The sequence below is a fragment of the Apus apus genome, chromosome 20 (assembly GCF_020740795.1).
Source record: "Apus apus isolate bApuApu2 chromosome 20, bApuApu2.pri.cur, whole genome shotgun sequence".
Lineage (NCBI taxonomy): Eukaryota > Metazoa > Chordata > Aves > Apodiformes > Apodidae > Apus > Apus apus.
This window is the reverse complement of record NC_067301.1, coordinates 4314758-4333534: the sequence shown is the minus strand read 5'-3', so window position 1 is coordinate 4333534 and position 18777 is coordinate 4314758. Positions and strand designations below refer to the sequence as shown.

Sequence of the window (18777 nt, the reverse complement as noted above, 5' to 3'; positions counted from 1 at the left end):
GGGGAAAAGAGTGCAACCACACAGCTAAGCTAACAGCTCATGCCAGAGCTTAAACCGGGAACAACAGCTGAAGGGAGAATGGCTTGGTGACAGGAATATCAATCTTCACACTTGCATTCAACTTTCACCACGATTTATCCCACCCTTTCATAGAAAACAAAGAGCTCACGGGGTGGAAGTGTGTGTGCAGGGGAACACCCAGGAATTAATCTTAAGAACCAAGTTACTGCCTTTTATGAAGAAACAATGACAATCAAAAAAAGGCCTTTACCTCCCTGGAATCTTGTGTAGCATTACTGTGCTGTCTGCCACTCTCCACTTTAGCAGTTATTGAAATGCAGTCATCTCTATCTTGATCCCTATGAGTTTATGCACTATAAGACAATGAAAATATTATTTTAAAGTTTAGTCTATGAAATACTGCACAAAGACATTTTGGCCAGCAGCAGTGGAAAGAAAACACCTCAATGCATTTATAAGCAAGTTTATTTAGCTTTTTTATATATCTATTGATATATATATATATATGAAATATACCCACAAGTTATTACAAAAGTGTCCAAACACGAGTTCTAGCACAGTACAGTAAAAAGTGGTATTCTAGAAGAAATGTGAGATCTACAGTATCTTGGCTTCAAGAGGAAATATTTCCATTAGACATTGTAGGCAGAAGAGGAGACATTTCCTCCATGGCCTGTCCAGTTAGTATGGATAAATACACCTGGCTTGGATAACAACTCATACGTGTGGGCCCCAAAGTAATCGCGCTGGGCCTAGGACAAGAACACACATACAAAAAGACACATGAATATCACAGTCACAGGAGTACCACAAGTTGCACCTACTTAAACCTCACTATAGGAATACTAGAGAAATAAGATCCAACTCTACTATTATAACATTGAATGTTATTTTCTCATTATTAGCAAAATCACTGCCATGACACATTTATTAGTATCTAGTAATTAAGGTTCTGTAGAAAAACAAGTATATTATTTCTGATAGATACCAACCTAAAAAACAAGCACTCACATACACCTGAAGGTTCAAAGATACACCTTTACAAAGCATTTTGATTCAAATATATTACCCTTGGTTCACAGATGAACACCAACAAATGCTGGGCACTGCCATACCCATACCTCTGGTGTTCTTTATCCAGACATCTCACAGTGTTTTGTTGTCATGAATTTCAGATTTACAAGAATGACATTAGGCAATCCATGCCTTTATCTTTGCACTGTTGGAGTGATGAGGACATATTGCCATCATGGCCTTTCGACCAGTATTTCAATAATAACATTGCAGTAGCCATAAGATCTGCTATTTCAGGCACCTACCTGAATCAGGTTTGCTGGTAATACTTTATGCCTGTATCCATCATAAAAAGAAAGTGCTGTAGTGAAGCAGGGCATAGGGATACCAATCTGCACTCCAGTACTGATCACACGTCGCCAGGAGTCCTGGGAGAGGGGAAAAGAGAAAAAACCCAACAAAACAGAAAAACTAATCAGTGCTTGCTCAGAGGTACATTCAGGCATATGAACTATTCTAGCATAACAGCATGTGCTGTTTCACATTGTATGAAATCTAGTGACAATGCAGCAGTAGATTCCTCATGTTACATACACAAGATTGATCCGAAATAATGACAAGTAAGATAAGATTTAACAAACAGGACAATAAAAGTGCAGACATAAACTTTCCACAGCCTCCAGCAAAGATGCTGCTCTTTCACAGAATCAGCATCAGTGCATCCCAAAAGCATGAATAGAGTAGGGAACTCACACAGCAAACACTGAGGCATTTTCAGGACCTCTCAAGCACAGTACAAAGCCCACCCCAGAACAGCAGAGGTCAGCACAATACTTCAGAGATGCATGTGCATAATCCTCATTTCAACTGTATATCTGGTTTAGTAACCTGCCTGGAATATTCAGCATCAGTTAAAAGAACTATTAATGATAATATATTACTTCTTTGTTGATCAGATCATCTGGTTTTAGTTCTGCCTGTTGACTCCATCCAAATTAGGACATTGTTTGCACAGACCCAGGTCTAATGAACAGTGGGTCTGGAACACTGTTATTTTGGTGCTACTGCAAACAATGATCATAGAGCAGAGCTTGACACCCTGTACAGCTGAAATCCAAGAGCACAGCAGGCACAAGGTGCAGGGCACTGGTAAGAATGTTCACACAGTGTAGACAGTTCTTCCTGACACTGTGGTTCTGAATTGCTAGATTCCCCTTTTTTTCTTCATTTATAACTAACATTCTCCAACTTCCTGAATGAATCAAGAGGCAAGAGGCATTTGTGGGCATTTTTTCAAGGACAGGCCACTAGCGCAGGTGTCTGGAAAAATTCTAGTTGGGACCTCAGTATAGCCCACCTCATCACAGTAACGTCCTTGTTGAATATCAACCAGCTCCAGCTGTGTGATTTATTTCTGTCCTGATCCTGTAAGGTATGTTCCAGTAAAGAACAGTACCTTGAAGCCATAGAGGATGAATTCCTACACCCATACACATGCACAGTCCCAAAGAGCTTGAGGACTGTTCAGAGATCTTTGGGATAAAGGATGCTGTATAGCTATGTTTCAAGGATGTTGTTTATTTGTCAGCCTAAATATACTGGTGAAAGTATCTCCTGGGAAAGAAGCTGAAGAACTGTGAACTATTGTGTTTATGCTCTTCTGGTTTTGGAAACTCACCTGGCAGTTTTCAACAGCTGTCTTAAAGAAATCATCCAACAGCAAATTCTGGAGCTCAGGGTTTCGATCAAAAGCATCTTTGATTTTTCCCAGGAACACACTAGGCAGAACACATGTAGACCAGGAGTCAAATCTCACAGCTTCCAACAAAGGCCCAGAATCCAAAACTTTCAGTGCCAAAATTTGACTCAGCCAGACTCAAGGTTCCAAACATGGAGAAAGATGCAAACAGAAAGACTGAAGAGCATTTGCAGTAGCTAGGCCACCAGAAAATTGGCTTCATCTGCTAACCTTTAGTGCCATCTACACAAAGTCTCTTGGTATCTTATCAGCAGTTTAACTCCATGGATTTCCCAAGAAAATCTCCAGGCTTGTCAGTCAAGCAACACATAAACCAAATTGCCTGCTCTTCTCCCCTCAGCAACTAAATGATCTGCTCATTTTAATTACCTTCTGATGATGCAGCCTCCCCTCCACATCAGTGCAATGCCACCGTAATTCAGTGTCCAGCCAAATTCTTTGGCTGCTTGTCTCAGTAGCATGAAGCCTTGAGCATAGGAGATAATCTTGGAAGCATACAGGGCCTAAAAAACCAAATTCACAGTCCAAGTGAAGTCCCACAAAGTTGAATAAGAAATGTCACAGTCTGCATACTCTATTTTGTCCACATCTCATCAGGGTTGAGTAGAGTAGCCACATTCCAGCTGCCTGTGAACCAAAATATCCTTTCCAGTTGTTGGAAAGTTTGGTGTCAATGAGATATCAAGAGCTATTATCCCCATTACAAAGCCAAGAGTGTTGAGGGGTGAAGCAGTGAGGTCCTGTGCATGAATTACAACCTCTGCACCCCATCTTGCTGTCACCGCCCTGTGGCTTGGACTTGAATTCCTCCAGGACTGTGGTCAGGAAAGGAACTGGTAACAGTAAGTGTTGTGAACACCACTAGAAAATGCACAATGGGACAGCTGAAAGCAGAAACCAAATGCCATGAAATGTAAACACAAGAGCTTCTCACCAGGGTTTACAGAATCCAAAACCTGCTTTGACATGCAATTTCATACAGCACTGGCAAGCAGGCTGACTCACCATGCGAATGTCCTCCAGAAAGGCTTTCTTGTCCCCACCAAACTGAGTCATTTTAGGCCCATTCAGCAGCTTACTGGCCTGTACTCTCTCATCCTTGAGGGAAGACAGGCACCGTGCAAACACAGCTTCACCTTTAAGTATGGTAGAAAAGGGTGGAAAATTAGAAAGTTCAGCATCACTTAAGGTCTGAGATCCCTGTGCTCAAGCACACAGAGCACCCCTGGAAGCTGAGCCACATGCAGAGTGTAACAGTCACACAGGAACAGAGGTGTACAAATTCATTATTTCAGCAGCATTACTGAGGGACCAAACTGCCAGTCAGCATAACCACTAGGGAATACTGACTGATACAGCTTTCAAATGATAAAAAGAAAAAATAAGACACGAGTCATCTGTGTGAAAATTTGTCCTCAAGAACCTTCCCCAGCTCTTAGTTTTAAGAATTGGTTTAGGATCTCCTCCTAACTATAAAAGATGGAGAGTTGCTCTGCAGACTAGTGACAGGCAAGGCTGAAGACTTCACTCATTACTGAAGATGCTTTGAAGCTAAAAAGCTGATGCATAAATTAATTCATGTGAACTAGATGTGCTCTGAAATACACATTTGACAAAAAGAGCAATTAAAATCAATAATAAAACAAGCAGGTTAATTTACAAGAGGAAATAAGTTTTATAAATCCACTAGGCCCAGCACACTGGCCTTCAGAAGCCCATAAGAAAGTTTTATAACATCACTAAGCAGGTTACTAAATGTCATCTGCCAGGGCTAAGGAGTTAGTCAAGCAGTATCTTCAGCACCTACAGACAGTCTGAATGCCAATCTCTTGATCTGGCTCAGTCAGTTCCTAATCATGCTGGTTTAAGATGTACACATTTGCAATTGAAGATGGTATTGTTAAATTGAAAAGAATAAGTTTCCTTTTCAAGGTCTGAGAAAAGGAAAGCAGTCAAGTTCATTACTGTAGTCTTCATACTGAACTTTTCTTCCACCTTTTAAGTGAGTCATAATTAAAAAAAAAAACTAAAAACCAAACAAACAAAAAAAAACCCCACAAAAAAAAACCACAAACAAACAAACAAAAACAAAACAACCAAACTCAAGGGGGGGAAAAAAAAAACAAAACACACCCCACAAAAAAACCAAACCAAACAAAAAAAACACCAAACACACACCAAATTAACTAATCAAAAAGAACATGAATGAGTCATGTTTTCCCAAGATTATGGATCCTCCCTGCAGTAGGATTAACAGACCATATCAAAATTAGAACTGGCTCCTCTCCATTTCTGCAAAAACTTCCTTCTATGCTAGGGAGGAGAAGGGAGGGGGAGGAGGGGGAATCAGGAAAAAGCAGGAGTGGCATGACTCTGCTTTTACAAGCAGAAGTCTGCAAGTCATGCTTATTCAGTAAAACCACACACAGAGCAACTGCCCCAAGAACAGCCACGTTTGCACAAGGGCTATTGCACATACTTCCCAATCAAGTCATCATTACCTAACAATCCTTCCCTGGCACCACAGGGGACTAATTAGGGAGTGTCTCCTCCACCCTTGATCTTTGCAAGAACCCCAAACAGGAGGATATTAACAGCACTCCCTCTTTTAGCCTACTAATACAATTTTTCATATCTTCTAACATAACAGGACTTGAACAGCCAAGATAAAGGAAAAAAAAAAGAGATAAAGCATGAAAATTAAAGCCAACCTGAGAGCAAAGAGCCTGTTAAGTCAACTTATTAATTCAACAGGAAAGTCTACATTGGGCTTATGGTAAGAGGGCACTCAAAGTGTGTTGCAGATGTAACACAAGTGTGTCACAATTCCACCCAGAGGCTGGGTTAGACTGTTAGTTATGGATGTGAGCAGGTGAATTCTCACACTTTAGGGATATAATTCAAAGCAATTACAAAATATGTTTCCATCATCTTAGTTTGGCTTTGGATCAGCAGCATTATAACCACAACACAAAAACCAGCAGCAGTCCAGCATGTAAAAAGACACCCCACAAGCATCTGTTGTGGTGGAAAAACAGCAGCCACCACCCCAGGGCAGCAGCCTTGCTGCTGTGCTCCAAGAAATCTGTGTGCTCCTCAACCCAGCCCTCCTGCTCTGCTGGGTTAGCCAAGTTACACTGAAACACAGAAAACTGAGGTAGATATCTGGAAAATAATTCTTATGCTTTTCAGAAGTCCAGGTACTTCTCAAGTTGTGGTCAAGTAGCAAAGTTTTAAGGGTGTCCTACTCCCCCTTCTTTTTCTTGTCACATTTTTAAGACTGCCATGATATTTCAGCAGCAGGTAAGGTGGGAAGGTCGGGGATTACTGAGAGGAATGTTGCATCAGCAGTTCTTGCACTTACATTCCCGTCACCAGTCACCACCAGCACTGCACAACAAAGGCACAGAACAGGAGTGCTGCCATCTGAGAAATAAATTAAAAGCCCTGCAAAGGGCTTTTCTAAGTTTTCTATACCAAATTTTTCAATATAAAATTTAATAATATGAAAACTTTTCTAAACTTCATAAAGACAAGAAATAAAAAAATATAAACGTTTAGAAATATTAAAAATTCCTAAAGGCCCAGCAAAAACCCCCAGTAATGGCTCTCAAGGGCAGAAAGACTGCAACAGCTACCCCTAGAAGAGCCTCTTCTGTGAGCCAAGCCCTCTTGTAGGCTCATTTCTAACATGACTGTGTTACACCATGCTCCTTACTGTGATGTGGCACATGCAGGGAGGACAGACAAGGCCAAACAGAAGAACCAGTTACCTATGAGTGTGACAGGAACTCCATAGTCCAGGGCAGAAATGGCTGTCCACTTCCCTGTGCCTTTTTGTCCTGCACTGTCCTTGATCTTTGGGAGGAGGTATTTGCCATCACTGTCTTTGAATTTGAGAATATTGGCTGTGATTTCAATCAGGAAAGAGTCCAACTCTGTCTTATTCCATTCCTGAAACACCTGGAAAAGGAGAAAAAGTGTAAACATATCTAATCTTGAATTGCTTGTATATACAGACACACACCCCAATGTATTATTATTTATCTACTGTATCATATAAACTGATTTATCAATAGATACATACAGAAAAGGGTGACACTACCCCAGGTACTGGGTTTTACTGGGTTTTGGTACTCTGCCACATCCACCAGTGACTTCAGCACTGCTGAGAGGCTGTTGAGCAGAGCCCAGCTCTGCAAGGAGCACAGCCCAGACTCAGCTGCAGAGCACCCATCTCCACCCAGCCCATCCTGTTGCCTGTCACCACAACACTGAAGGCTGGATACACAACTGCCCTTTCAAGACACATCACACTCACTGACTTGCTTAAACAGAGTCTTTACAAGACTTGTCCAACTGCAATGCTTAATGTTTTAATAGCACTTTTCAGGCAAGGTAATTCGTATCTCTGCACAAGAAGGTGCTTCCAGAGGAGAAATCAGCTGTAGAATGGGAGAATTTACACAACTTCTATCAACATTCAGGTGTATGTGCTTCCTGCTCCCTGCCTCATTTGAAGTTCAGGAACACTGCACACTGCCCCTGGCAGAAGGCTTGTCAGAAAAATTAACTTTGTGTAAGTCCAGCAGCTTTACGCAGGCTCATCCGCCTCCATCAGTGGCAAACAGCCACCATGGCTCAAGAAGGTAAGACACAAAAAACCACAGCTCACCTGGGACATCTCATCATGCTCCATGCCCACCACATCTTTCATCAGGTGATAGGCCTCACAGATCAGCTGCATGTCTCCATATTCAATCCCATTGTGCACCATCTTCACAAAGTGCCCAGCACCCTCATCTCCTACCTGTCAGGAAACATAAAAAAAATGCCATCAGCAAGAGCACTGTCACCACTTCCAGTGTTTAATACCTGCCCATGGCTTCCTTCCACCTAAAGGAAGGGAAAAAGGAAGTAAGCCCAGTTCTAACTGAAAACACTGTGGGTCCAAATCCATTTAGCCCCCCTAGTACATACATGATCCACCCTAAAACTTTGTTTTTCCATTGTGTGGGATGGATTATCAGAGACAGTTGATTTGAACTTAATGCAGCCAAAAAATCAACCCACTGATGTCACTGGATGCATGAGCATCAGCAACTAAACTACCTCAGCATGGATCTAACCACAAGTTAAGGTCAGTATCAAATATTTACCCAGTCACAACAAGGTTCCCCAGATCCCACTTTAGCAGCAATGCTTTGAAATATGGTCTTGATGTGGGGCCTGTTGGGAGAAATAATATGCCTCAGCAGACGGGCAGAGGACACAAACACCACAAGAAAAAATCCATTGGTATGATGCATCCTTCTATAACCTGTCAAAAGGCAGCCTGGGGTGAACAGCCTGGCAGGTTGATAACCCACCACACAGCAAATGTCAAATAAAATGTACATTGTTCCCAGGACTAGATATTGTTTGTAAGAAATGGGGACAGCCCATGTCATCTTTACAGCCCTGCACAAAAGCTTAATTTACATAAATGAGCCCAAATATTATCTTCTCCATTTTAGAAATGGGGAAATAAGTCATGTTATGGTACAGGCTCACACTCAGAGAGGGTCAGTGGCAGCTGAAACAAAACCCCATTCTGTTCTGTGATCTGGAGGAGAGGAAAGGAGGGAAGAAACTCCACCAGTGCAAGATGTAGTTATCTGTACTGTTGCAGTCATTGGGAGCTCCTGTCATTGCCAGGCTCCCCTGCTGTAATAGATTGCTTAGCTCAAGGCTCAGCATGACAGCATGGGAAGCTTGGACCAACATGAAGTGACCACTGGGAAAGGAGCACAGGTGGCACACAGGCTGCAGGTGATCAGATCACTATTGTGTTGTTTCTGGCTTTGGGCTGTCAAATTTGAACAGGCTGATATGGACTGAAATGCTAACACAGATGGAGAGGGATTTAAAAGACTCTAAGGCTCTGGTAAAGCCCAGATAAAACTTTTCACATTTACAAAGAAAATGAGCAACCAGGAATAAAGCCTAATATGAACATTGATGTACAGTCCTTTAGACTAACATGAGTACAAAACAGCAAGGCAGCATGGCAGAAACTTGAAAAAAAATGGATGTATTCAATAATTCAATGTACTGAAGCCTCCTTTTACACTGTGAGTCACTGCAGGGATGTTTGCTGATGCCTGTTTCATGGTTAACAGCTTTCCAAGTGCATAGGGCCACAAAAGAAATATTATAATCTTTTTTTAAAAAAATTAATTTACTTTTTTATTTATTTAAGCAAAATTCTTTTCTCCCCTGGCACACATTCCTTCCTGCAGGTTTCTGTAGGTGCTACTTTAGCCTGTAACTTCCTGGAAGAAAAAAATGCCCCTTTTGTACCTGCCATGAAGGCACAGCACTGCCCTGTGACCCCAGCTAGGCTGAGAAATCCAGAGCCTTGAGGAAGTGAGATGGCAACATATCTTGTTCTCTCCACACCCACGTCCTCCTCCTTCCCTCAGCTCTTAGTTTGAATAGGATACTATTGTTGCAGGTCATTTTGAAGAAGAATGTAGGAGTTCATGCTTACCAGGCTTCTTTGGCTCCTCCTGGCATGAGTGAAGGGCCATATCTGGCACCCTCCTCTCCACCACTAACACCACTTCCCACAAACAAGATGCCTTTTGCCTGCAGCTCCTTGCAGCGCCTCTGGAACAAAGAGCAGAGCAGCATTATTGAATTTCTCCTAATGCCAGAGCCTTGCAAACAAAGGTTAGCAATTCAGACCTAAAATTAGGCTTTCAATTCTGCTCTGGACATGATAGAAGAGAATCTCAGAGAAAGCTTGCACATGCACCAAAGCGAACATTAGGAAACTTCCTGTTGCTTTGACAAGGATCCTTGCAAAAGAGGCTGAGAAAACAAAGTCCTTATAAAGCACTGGATAGAAAAGAGCAGAACTGAGGCTGGAAAAGGCTCAGAATTAAGTGTCAGGTGATCCCTGCTGTGTGCAAAGATGTGGGGGAGGCAGATTAGGCCCAAGGTGGAGTTGCTGAGTTCATTGCAAAGGGAAGGCAGAAGCACAGACATTGTAAGGGAAACTAATTCCCTCTGAGTGGGAGGGCAGCACAGGCTGAGATCCCTGAGGGGAGCTACAACCTCCCCAGGTATTAATCCTCATTTAGCACCTGTTCTTTACTGTGCCATGGCCAACTCACTCACCCAAGATCAGGATGCCAAAGCAAAAAGACTAATACCAGCACCCCTGCTGAGATTCAGAAGGACTAATTTGAACGCAACATTTTCATGTCAACTTTCCAGATATGCTAACAAAAATTCTACAGTTATAGCCTCCTCACAAGCAAGTTGTTTTGTGGGGTGTTTGGGGTTTTTTTATTGTTTTGTTAGGTTTTATTTAACAGATAATTCCTCTGCTGTTTTAACAACCAAGAGAGCCAAAGCAGCAGTTCTGTCTTACTGGATTTTCGCCTGGTCATGCAGGACTGAGATCAAACAACAACTGTATTAGTAACCTTGGATTTTCAAATCTCCCTGAAAACTCTTTAAAATTGTAATAGAAAATTTTCTAAAGGCCTTTACAAGATGTCAGAAAAAAAAAAAAAATCTGTGATCATTTGGGGAACTTCTGTAGAAATATACTTAGAGAACAATCCTTAACTTCTGTGACCATTGCTTTTTAACAGGCTCCATGATCTAGTTTTGCAGAGATAACTCAAGTTAGGTCTTCCCTGAACAGAGGGATGAAAACATCTTATTGACTGACTATTCTGATGATCAAAGGCAAAAGAATCATGTGTATTTTATTCATCCTCTTTGGATACAAAACAGACTTACCGTGGTATCTCTATACTCAGAATTCCCACCATCAATTATGATGTCTCCAGTCTCCAACAATGGCACCTGCCAAAAATAAACCAACATTTTGCTTTTCTTCAGGCATCCAAAACATCATTAACAATAAATAACTGAGATCTTGCAGAGGAATCTTCTCCAAAAGCCAGCAAGAAGTCTCAGGTAAAAAGAATATTTGCCTCACCAGTTTGTTGATGAAGTCATCCACTGCACTTCCAGCCTTCACCAGCAAGATAATGCGACGGGGCTTCTTCAACTTCGAGACCATCTCTTCCAGGCTGTGAGCACCAATCACTTTTGTTCCCTTGGCCTCGTTGGCCAGGAAGTCATCCACTTTGGAAACTGTCCTGTTGAAAGCACAAACCTGGCAGAGAAGAAAACATGTGAATAAAAGCTGCCAAGAGAACAGTTACTTTAGCTCAGACTACAAATCATATAAGCAAGGTTCAACATCCCATGCTCTCCCACTTCCACCTTCCCTGAAGCCCCAGAGCAGGGATGAACCCTTAGCATGTCTTTGCAAGCACCTTGCAAGCCTATGGTTAACGACCAAGCCCAAAGCAAACTTCAGGGAAAAATCACACCTAACACATCAGGTGGCCAGCTAAGTTCAGGCATGCACTGCTGGTTTTCCCTGGAAACAGGACAAAGGGCAGCCTAGGTTATAACTAAAAGGAGGAAACAACACCCATTACACTATTAGAAGGAAAGAAAAACAACACCACAAAATGCTCAGCTCCAATCCCAAGTGCTAGCAAGTCAGCCTTTCTGAACAATGTTTTCTTTTACTTACCACAAAGCCATGATCATTCATGTTCAAAATAAGGTTTTGACCCATCACAGCCAGGCCAATCAAAGCAATGTCAGCTCTGGAATGTGGAAGAACAAAAATGCCAGGTAAGTCTCATTAGCAGTGACCAGCCAACCAGCTCCCATACCCTCTGCCAAGCTGTTCTCATTCTGTCACCTGGGGGGCCAGACCAGCCCACCCCTTCCTCACAAAGGCTGCAGCACACCTTCTGAATTGGTTCTGTTGGCTATTACAGCAAGAGGTCCCTGGAGCTCCCACTCAGTCCAGCAGAGTGGACACTAACTCACAGCATATTTAAAGTCACCAAGATTTCTTCCCAACTGCCAAGACACAACTGGACAAGATCAGGAAGCTACCCAGAACCTGCACTAGGAGGCAGGGAGTAAAGTGAGTGGCTCGAATGTCACTGACGGATCCAGCTCTATCCCAGCTCCCAAAGTACCAGATGCTGCACCAGAAGATCACATCTCAATACTACACCTTTTTTTTTTTTTGCTTCTGCAATGCAAACTGACCCAGGTCTGGGATGAGCCAAGGAAAAGCAGGAAAGAAGAGATTTTGTTGAGGCTGCCCCAATCAGCGAGAACACAGAGCCCAGCCTGCCTGCCTCCTCCTCGGGTCAGGAACCCGCTTCCCAGCCATGACTCTAGAACTAATCTCTCCCGGATTTTATAAAAAAGTCTCTCAGCCAAGCGGCTCCTTCTCCTTGCTGGTCCCTCAACCGCCGCAGAACCTCTAAGGTGCCCAGAGCCACATCCTCGCCTTCCTTATCCCTCCCGCACACGCTGCGGGACCGCACGGAACCCCCCGCTTCCCCCACCTCACCGACAAGCCCGGTTTGGCAAGAAACGACCCGGCAAAGCCCAGCGCGGCTCCCGCCGCTCCCTCGCCCGCCCGGCTCAGGCTCCCCCCGCCCCTCACAGTCCGCGAGGCCTCCCCGCTCAGCGGGGGGCACCCCTCGGCCCCCACACCGCCACCAGCGGGTTCCGGCGCTGCCCCCCTCCCCGCGGGAGGCCCTGCCGAGCCCCGGCCCGCTGCCGGCGCGGCGGGAGGCGCGGCCGGTGCCGGTGCCGGTGCCCGCACTCACTCGGCCATGGCGGCGGCTGAGGCGGCTGAGGCGACTGGCGGGCTGGGGCTGCGCCCGGCACCCTGAGCCGCGCGGGCGGGGCGGGGCGCGCCCATTGGCCGGTGCGGAAGCCCCGCCCCCCGCCCCGTGGCCCGATAGCACCAGGGCCCCGCCCCCTTAAAGGGGCCGCGCACGGAGCCCGCGCAGGTACCGGCACGGGGGGGGCCCGGGGCAGGGTCGGGCCCCGCGCTTCTCCTCCCGTTAACGCCCCCGGGGCCTCCCCCGCTGCGGACCGGCCCGCTCCGGCGGCGGGAGGCGGGGCTGCTGCAGCCGCGGTCATTGCGACAGCCCCGGGGACAGCCCGGCACGGCCAATTCTGCCCTTCCCGTCGGACACGGCTCGTTGCCCCGAGCGCAGCTGCGGAAACACCTGCCTAGGCTGCAGCGCAACCCCCTGCTTTAAGGTATCCTAAAATCTGGGCACAAGAAAACTTGGGGACCCCGCCCATCCTGCAGGATTGAGGTGAAAATGAGATTCGGGGGAAGAAAGTCTCATCCCTCTGCTCCTCGACGGTCAGATGCACCATCAAGACAAACCTGCCTTTGAAGCACGTGTACTTGGCATTAAAGGCACATTCTAAAGATGAAGTCAGGCAGCAAACTGACCCATCAAGTTTTTTGCTCCATTTTGATTTGGGGCATTTTGGGTGAATGAGTGAAACACCAGCAGCTCCTCAGAAGTCCTGAGCTGCCAGAAGAGCAACCAGAAAGTGATGTTACTCAAGTACCTAACTGAGAAAAAAATAAGGACTCAGCAACAGCAGCAAGAAGCTGCACAACATGCACAACAGCTCTTCAGATAAAGAGCAGATCTTGCAAGCAGTCTGGCAAAATATTCTGCCATTGTGCAGAAGTTCCAGTTCCCAGAGGTGTTTGACAACGCCCGGTGACCCATTTTTGTGGGGCTTAAAAGGAAATGCTCTGCCCAGTGTCCTCACCATGACTTTTAACAGCTACAAAGAACTTGACATTGTCAGACCAAGCTAGGGAAGATCCACAGGGATTCCCTCACACAAACTTGTCCACAGAGCTGGTGCTGACCCTTTGCTGTCACGTTGTGGTGGTTGGATTTCACACGCTTCCTGTAATTTTCAACAGTCACGCCCAGATAACCAAGTTGAGCAGTGGCAGCACCACGACACCCATGTTTTATCTTTCAGGCAAAAGAATCTTTTGCAAGCAACCAAAAACCCCTTAGAAATGCTGTGTAACACATCAAATGGAACAGGATGAGGAAGGATGAGAAGGGCCTCTCATCTTTCTCAAGAACTGCCAAAACAAAGATATCTTCACAAAAGCATAAGTTTGTTCAGGAGAGGTTTTGAAAACAAGTAATCCACATAAGATACTAGTAATTAAATCATAATTAAAAGAGGAGACATCATATCTGCTAATGCACTGGTTGTACCTTTATTGTTTCACCTCGTTCACTAACAATTCAGTGGTGCAAGGTTACCATACACAGTTAGCTATCTGCATTGCACACCTAAGGCTATACAGCAAATGGATCAGAATTAGTACAAATACATGAACTATATTTACATTTTGTATACTCAAGCTCCAAATATCAGATATATTTACAAAATAAAATAAGAAAATGAAAACCTGAAATTAATGTACAGTGGTGCTGATAGACTCCTTCGCTGGGATGAAATCAGTTTGCAAAGAGATTTGTTCAAGAAGGCCACTTATACAGCATATACCTTGTATACCTTGTGTACAGAGAGATTAAACAGGGAAATGAGGACCACAAGTTTAAAAAAGTGTGTATTTCAGTGCAACAGCATGTCTGATGTCCAGATTCAAGAACCGTAACCAACTGCACATGAAGTATGAACAGAGGGGAAAATAAAGAACTGATCCTGGGAAGTGCTGGGATCACTTGGGACTCCCTCTGCTTCTGGTCCCTGGGGTCCAGGCAAGCAGCAGGCAGGTCCAGTACTGCTCAGGATCAGGCCATTAACTTGGCAACATTAAAAACTGAAGACTTATGGCCTCCATACCCTCAGTTTTCTGAATACACAGCTGACCCTGTTAATTTAAAAGCTGTTCCAAATAACACTGGACACAACCATCTGGTTCGTGTTGGACTAGTTTTGATTTCAAATACTTAGAACGCATAAATGGCCTTCTGAACAAAATAAGTCAATCCTGTTCTTGAACAGCTGATGTTTTTTAAACAAGGAAGCACAAAATTAATACATTCCTGCTACGTACAGTACAGTTCAGACCACAGATTGGGGTTATTCACCACAATGGAGAGATGCAACGCACACATTAGAGACCCATTTTGAAGTACATTCAGCAAACCCTTCCAGAGCAGCATTATTATCCCTCCTTTCAGCAGCAGGTTCACAGCTGCATCTGCAACAAAAACACCCACCACAGTAAAAACTAACACAAACCAAGGCTGTGCAAGAGTACCAGAAAGATGCATATGCATAGGCAGTATTAGTTGATTGTATAGTACCAATGGGTGTTAGAACAAAGCTAATCCTCTTATCCAATGTGCAAATAATTACAGATGTATAAATATACAATACATTACATAAAATTAAATCCCTGTAAATTAGATAACAAGCAGCAAGAAGTAAAGTCTTTGCTTTGAAATTCTTTGCTAATCAGTAGTAAGGGCTATTAGACACTGACCAAAAAAACCCTTTTCTCAGTGGTTTGGAAGTCATGTTCCCTTTTTCATCCCAGAATATAGGAATCTTCTTTAAAAAGCTACTTAAAGTGCATTTCTAAAATACAGTATAGGAGTTTTGGTTCAGTTTTAAAATGTCCAGGAAGCTCCAATACCAACAACATAGTTTTCAATGGACAAAAAAAAGGTAATTTTCGCCTTTCTTTTAGCAAGGAACACAAAAAACCCCAAAATGCAGCACAGTTTCACTCTCATTCTCTCCAAGAAATGCCTACCAAGTTTACTACTAGTGCATATGCTCCATGGGCTGGCAGGCCCACAGCATGATGCCTCTCTGGAGTGGCTGAGTCCCAAGAGCTGGCTGACTCCAGGACTCACACACACACACACACACACACTCAGCAGGTAACCAAGAGTGGGCTTTTAAATGTCCAAAGAAGGCAGCTTAGCACATTTTTCCCTTCTTGCCCTGTTTTCTAAAAAGAAATATCTAACAAGTTGGGCTAGACCGAAAAAGATTTAAAGTGAATGGAAATCCACTGGTTTTTTTTCTTTGTTATGCTTTTAAAAAACACCTGAATTTATTTTAGTCCAGTTTTAGGTAGGGAAACTGGTATCTCAAACTAGGCTTCAGTAACTAGTGAAAATCTGTGACTGTATGCCTTGATGTCAGACCTGGAAATGGCAATGCCCATTTGGACTCCACAAAACAAGAATCAATTTTGTCACAGATTATGCAGCTTTAAGAGATACTGATGCTTAAAAACAGAATTTTGCTCTTCTGAGCCATCCACATAGACATCAAGCCATCACAAGCTGCTTGGAGTCTTTAGATAGAGGAGTAACATTTATGCAACACAGCTGTAACATTTCCAGATCTCTATAAAATAAGGATCTGTCTCTTCCTGCTTTTAAAGGAAGATCCCTTAATCATGTTTTTATGCAATGCCAGTATCTCCTTAGTTCATTTTCTGGCTTATCCAAAGCAAAGACTTAGCCAACTAGTTTTCTTCTAGTTAAAAAAAAGATAAAAAATTAAAATACTCTCAGCGTGTGACAAAATACCCCCACCTAAATCACTACATCTCCTCAAACTGGTTCCACTTTCATTCTAAACGGTGGTGATAGGAACAACTTAAGTGCTTAAAATTAGCTTAATTCTGGAGATCAGATTAGCTCCAGCTTAGGAGCCCTCCTGCAGCACTAGCAGGCTTACTTATCCACACACTGGAAGTACATTATCAACCATTGCATAACAAAGGAATATCATCACTGGATTAAGAGTCACAAACAGTTAAACAAGACAAAAAACAGAAGAAGGAAAGAAAATGAACATCCGTATTATGCTCCTGGGTCCCCAGGATGCTCCCTCACTCTGGCTTCCAGTTCTGAAATCAGAGGACCACAGGAGATACTACCTTGAAATACAGAAAGATACGTCCTAGCAAGTGTCAGACTCGGTCTCCCTGCTCCTTTGCCAACCATGCCCTGATGTCTCCCTGGGCACTGCACTTTACTGAAGAATGAAAACCCTGTAAAGCTAAGAAGTTGCTCAACTAATGCCAGTCCCACTGACACTTCTGACCACAGACCTTCCAATGCACAGCATGACTTGCTGATGAGTGAGCTGAATCAAAATTACCCTCTTGAGCTGGCCTGTGCCTACTGTAAGAGTGGAACAAAACCCTTTCATCTCTCCCTTGAGAGGCTGGAAGCTCAGGATGAAATTCCTGTACACTTCCCAGGATCACAGCTAGTCCTACCAGCATCCAAGTTGAGTTGAGAAAGTATAGCACAGCAGTCTGAAACAGTAAAAGAAACCACCCTCTTCTCACCCCACCAACCTCCCTGAAAACCCAACTAAGAAAGATGAATACGGAAATTAATTCCACTTTCCTTTCTTGGGGTAAGAACCAAACCTTTGGCCAGAAGGAGAACTTACATTGTAGGTCAAGAACTCACATCACCCAGCTCATCTCCAATAAGCCAATTATTACACCCCACCAACCAGGGCCAGAGTCTACTTGATCCATCCTCCAGTAAGGATTAATTCTGAAGTTAAAACTAACTAGGGGGTTCTAGCTGATGAAAATTGTAGCAGGGGAATTAGGAGACATTCAAGAGTTATTCCAAAAGGAAGCAAAAGTGTCCTGCTGTTCCCTGGAGAATACTGCAAGTGCTAGGTCTAGAAATCATTTTGTAGACAGAGGACGCTTTCCCCATGACCAGATGGATGTCATCTGAGTACTACACATAAGGGATGCATGCACAAGGCCTTTCAGAACGGTGCCACAGAGCAGTGTGTCCTCGCATGCCAAAGACAACCGTAAATTTCTTCCAAGAGAGGTGAGAACTGTTGCTGCAGGAACTCAGAAGTCGGGACCAACAGCAGAAAGAGGAGCTGCTGCCCTCCCGTGGTGACCTCCTGAAAGCGCTCAAGGGAACAACCACACTTTCCCTTAACACTCTCCATCTGCCAAGTGCTAGTCTGAGGATCCAAAACTTCAGGGATTCTATCTAATACTTTAGTGACGTGGGTTTTTTCCTCATATCAGCACAAGTTCTGTCTCCTCAGCTCAGTTCAGACGCACAGGAGTGTTACTGTTTCGGGAAAGAGTTAAAGCCAAACACTGTTCACTTGCAACCCTACAGCAAGAATTTAAAGGCAGATTATTCTAGCCAGCCCCTCTTAGTTATCCCCCCCCTTTTTCCAGCTCATGCCATTGCCTCTTGGACCCTGGAAACTCAAAAACTTGCATCAAGTCCAAAAGCCAGTCTGCCCAGATAGATTTGTCCAATATCAGCTTTACAACAGAGTTTAAATTAGCAGCTGGATCCAGAAAGCCTGAGGAGCTATTGCAGTTCCTGGCTGGGTAACATCTACACAGAAGAACTGATCTTTCCCTGGCATTAGAACTTTGCCCTGAGGGAACCAATGACTATTGCCAAGTCACAAACTGAATGAAAAACCTGCAGCAGTCTAGACGGACAACAATGGACAGTGGGACAGACACCGAAAGGTCAGTTGGATGGGAAAACAAGTGTTATAGGAAAAAATAAATAACTTTTTTTTTTCTTTTTAGAGTCGTGCATAATCACTTGTTTTGGTTTTTTAATTTTTTTTTGTCTTTCTCTTTTTGTTTCTCCACATGCTACTAAGTAGGATTCTCGGCACAAGTGAAAAGAAACAAGGTAGGGTTAGAATACCTACAAAATGTGCTGAAGGACTGGGGGAGGTAGGGGAGGTTAAGCCACAGGATTACATACAAGAGAAACTGTCAAGAATCACAAAGAGAAAATGAGAGGTAACACTTCATCTATCGGAAGGTGAGTCAGGGAGAACAGATGAGAACATTACATGGACTCAGTACTTCAGCTGGCCCGTGCGTCTTCGAGCCAGTTTCGACCTGCACAGGAAAGAAGTAAAAAAGCATCTGTTGAACACTTAAGTTTATTTTTCTTCCCTCCCCACACTGTGTCCACCTTTTTTTTAGAATGCTTTCCTTCAGTTCTAGTTTACTTCATGTGTTTAGAAAACATAAAATGTATCAAGGACTATAGTAAGGATGACTTCTCACTCTGCTG

The 18777-nt window shown here is 43.8% G+C and overlaps 2 protein-coding genes across 9 annotated transcripts in view; both read right to left on the bottom strand.

The window, feature by feature from the left end:
• Positions 1-468: 468 nt before the first annotated feature.
• Positions 469-12558, bottom strand: PGD (phosphogluconate dehydrogenase). The gene is made up of 13 exons (XM_051637242.1): positions 12508-12558; positions 11403-11478; positions 10794-10973; positions 10592-10657; positions 9327-9445; positions 7954-8023; positions 7470-7604; positions 6568-6757; positions 3800-3930; positions 3164-3297; positions 2714-2813; positions 1341-1463; positions 469-773 (listed from the first exon to the last, which is right to left on the bottom strand). The coding sequence occupies exons 1-13, from the start codon at positions 12513-12515 to the stop codon at positions 654-656; spliced, it is 1452 nt and encodes a 483-aa protein (XP_051493202.1). The 5' UTR covers positions 12516-12558; the 3' UTR covers positions 469-653.
• A 1373-nt stretch (positions 12559-13931) lies between these two features.
• The window catches only part of KIF1B (kinesin family member 1B), a 90976-nt gene continuing 86130 nt past the window's right edge, over positions 13932-18777 (bottom strand). For all 8 annotated transcript variants that reach the window (XM_051637232.1, XM_051637238.1, XM_051637234.1 and 5 more), the window contains one exon: positions 13932-18599. In XM_051637232.1, the coding sequence (XP_051493192.1) occupies positions 18557-18599 (43 nt within the window). In that variant the 3' untranslated portion in view covers positions 13932-18556. The remainder of the gene's footprint in view (positions 18600-18777) is intronic.

What these genes read in the sequence shown, in the direction of transcription:
- PGD (XM_051637242.1), bottom strand. An exon ending in ATGACTTCATCAACAAACTG is followed by an intron (nt 10,658 to 10,793) that starts GTGAGGCAAATA and finishes TATTTTTGGCAG; the next exon opens with GTGCCATTGTTGGAGACTGG. An exon ending in GGAGGAGCCAAAGAAGCCTG is followed by an intron (nt 8,024 to 9,326) that starts GTAAGCATGAAC and finishes TTCTCCCAACAG; the next exon opens with GCCCCACATCAAGACCATAT.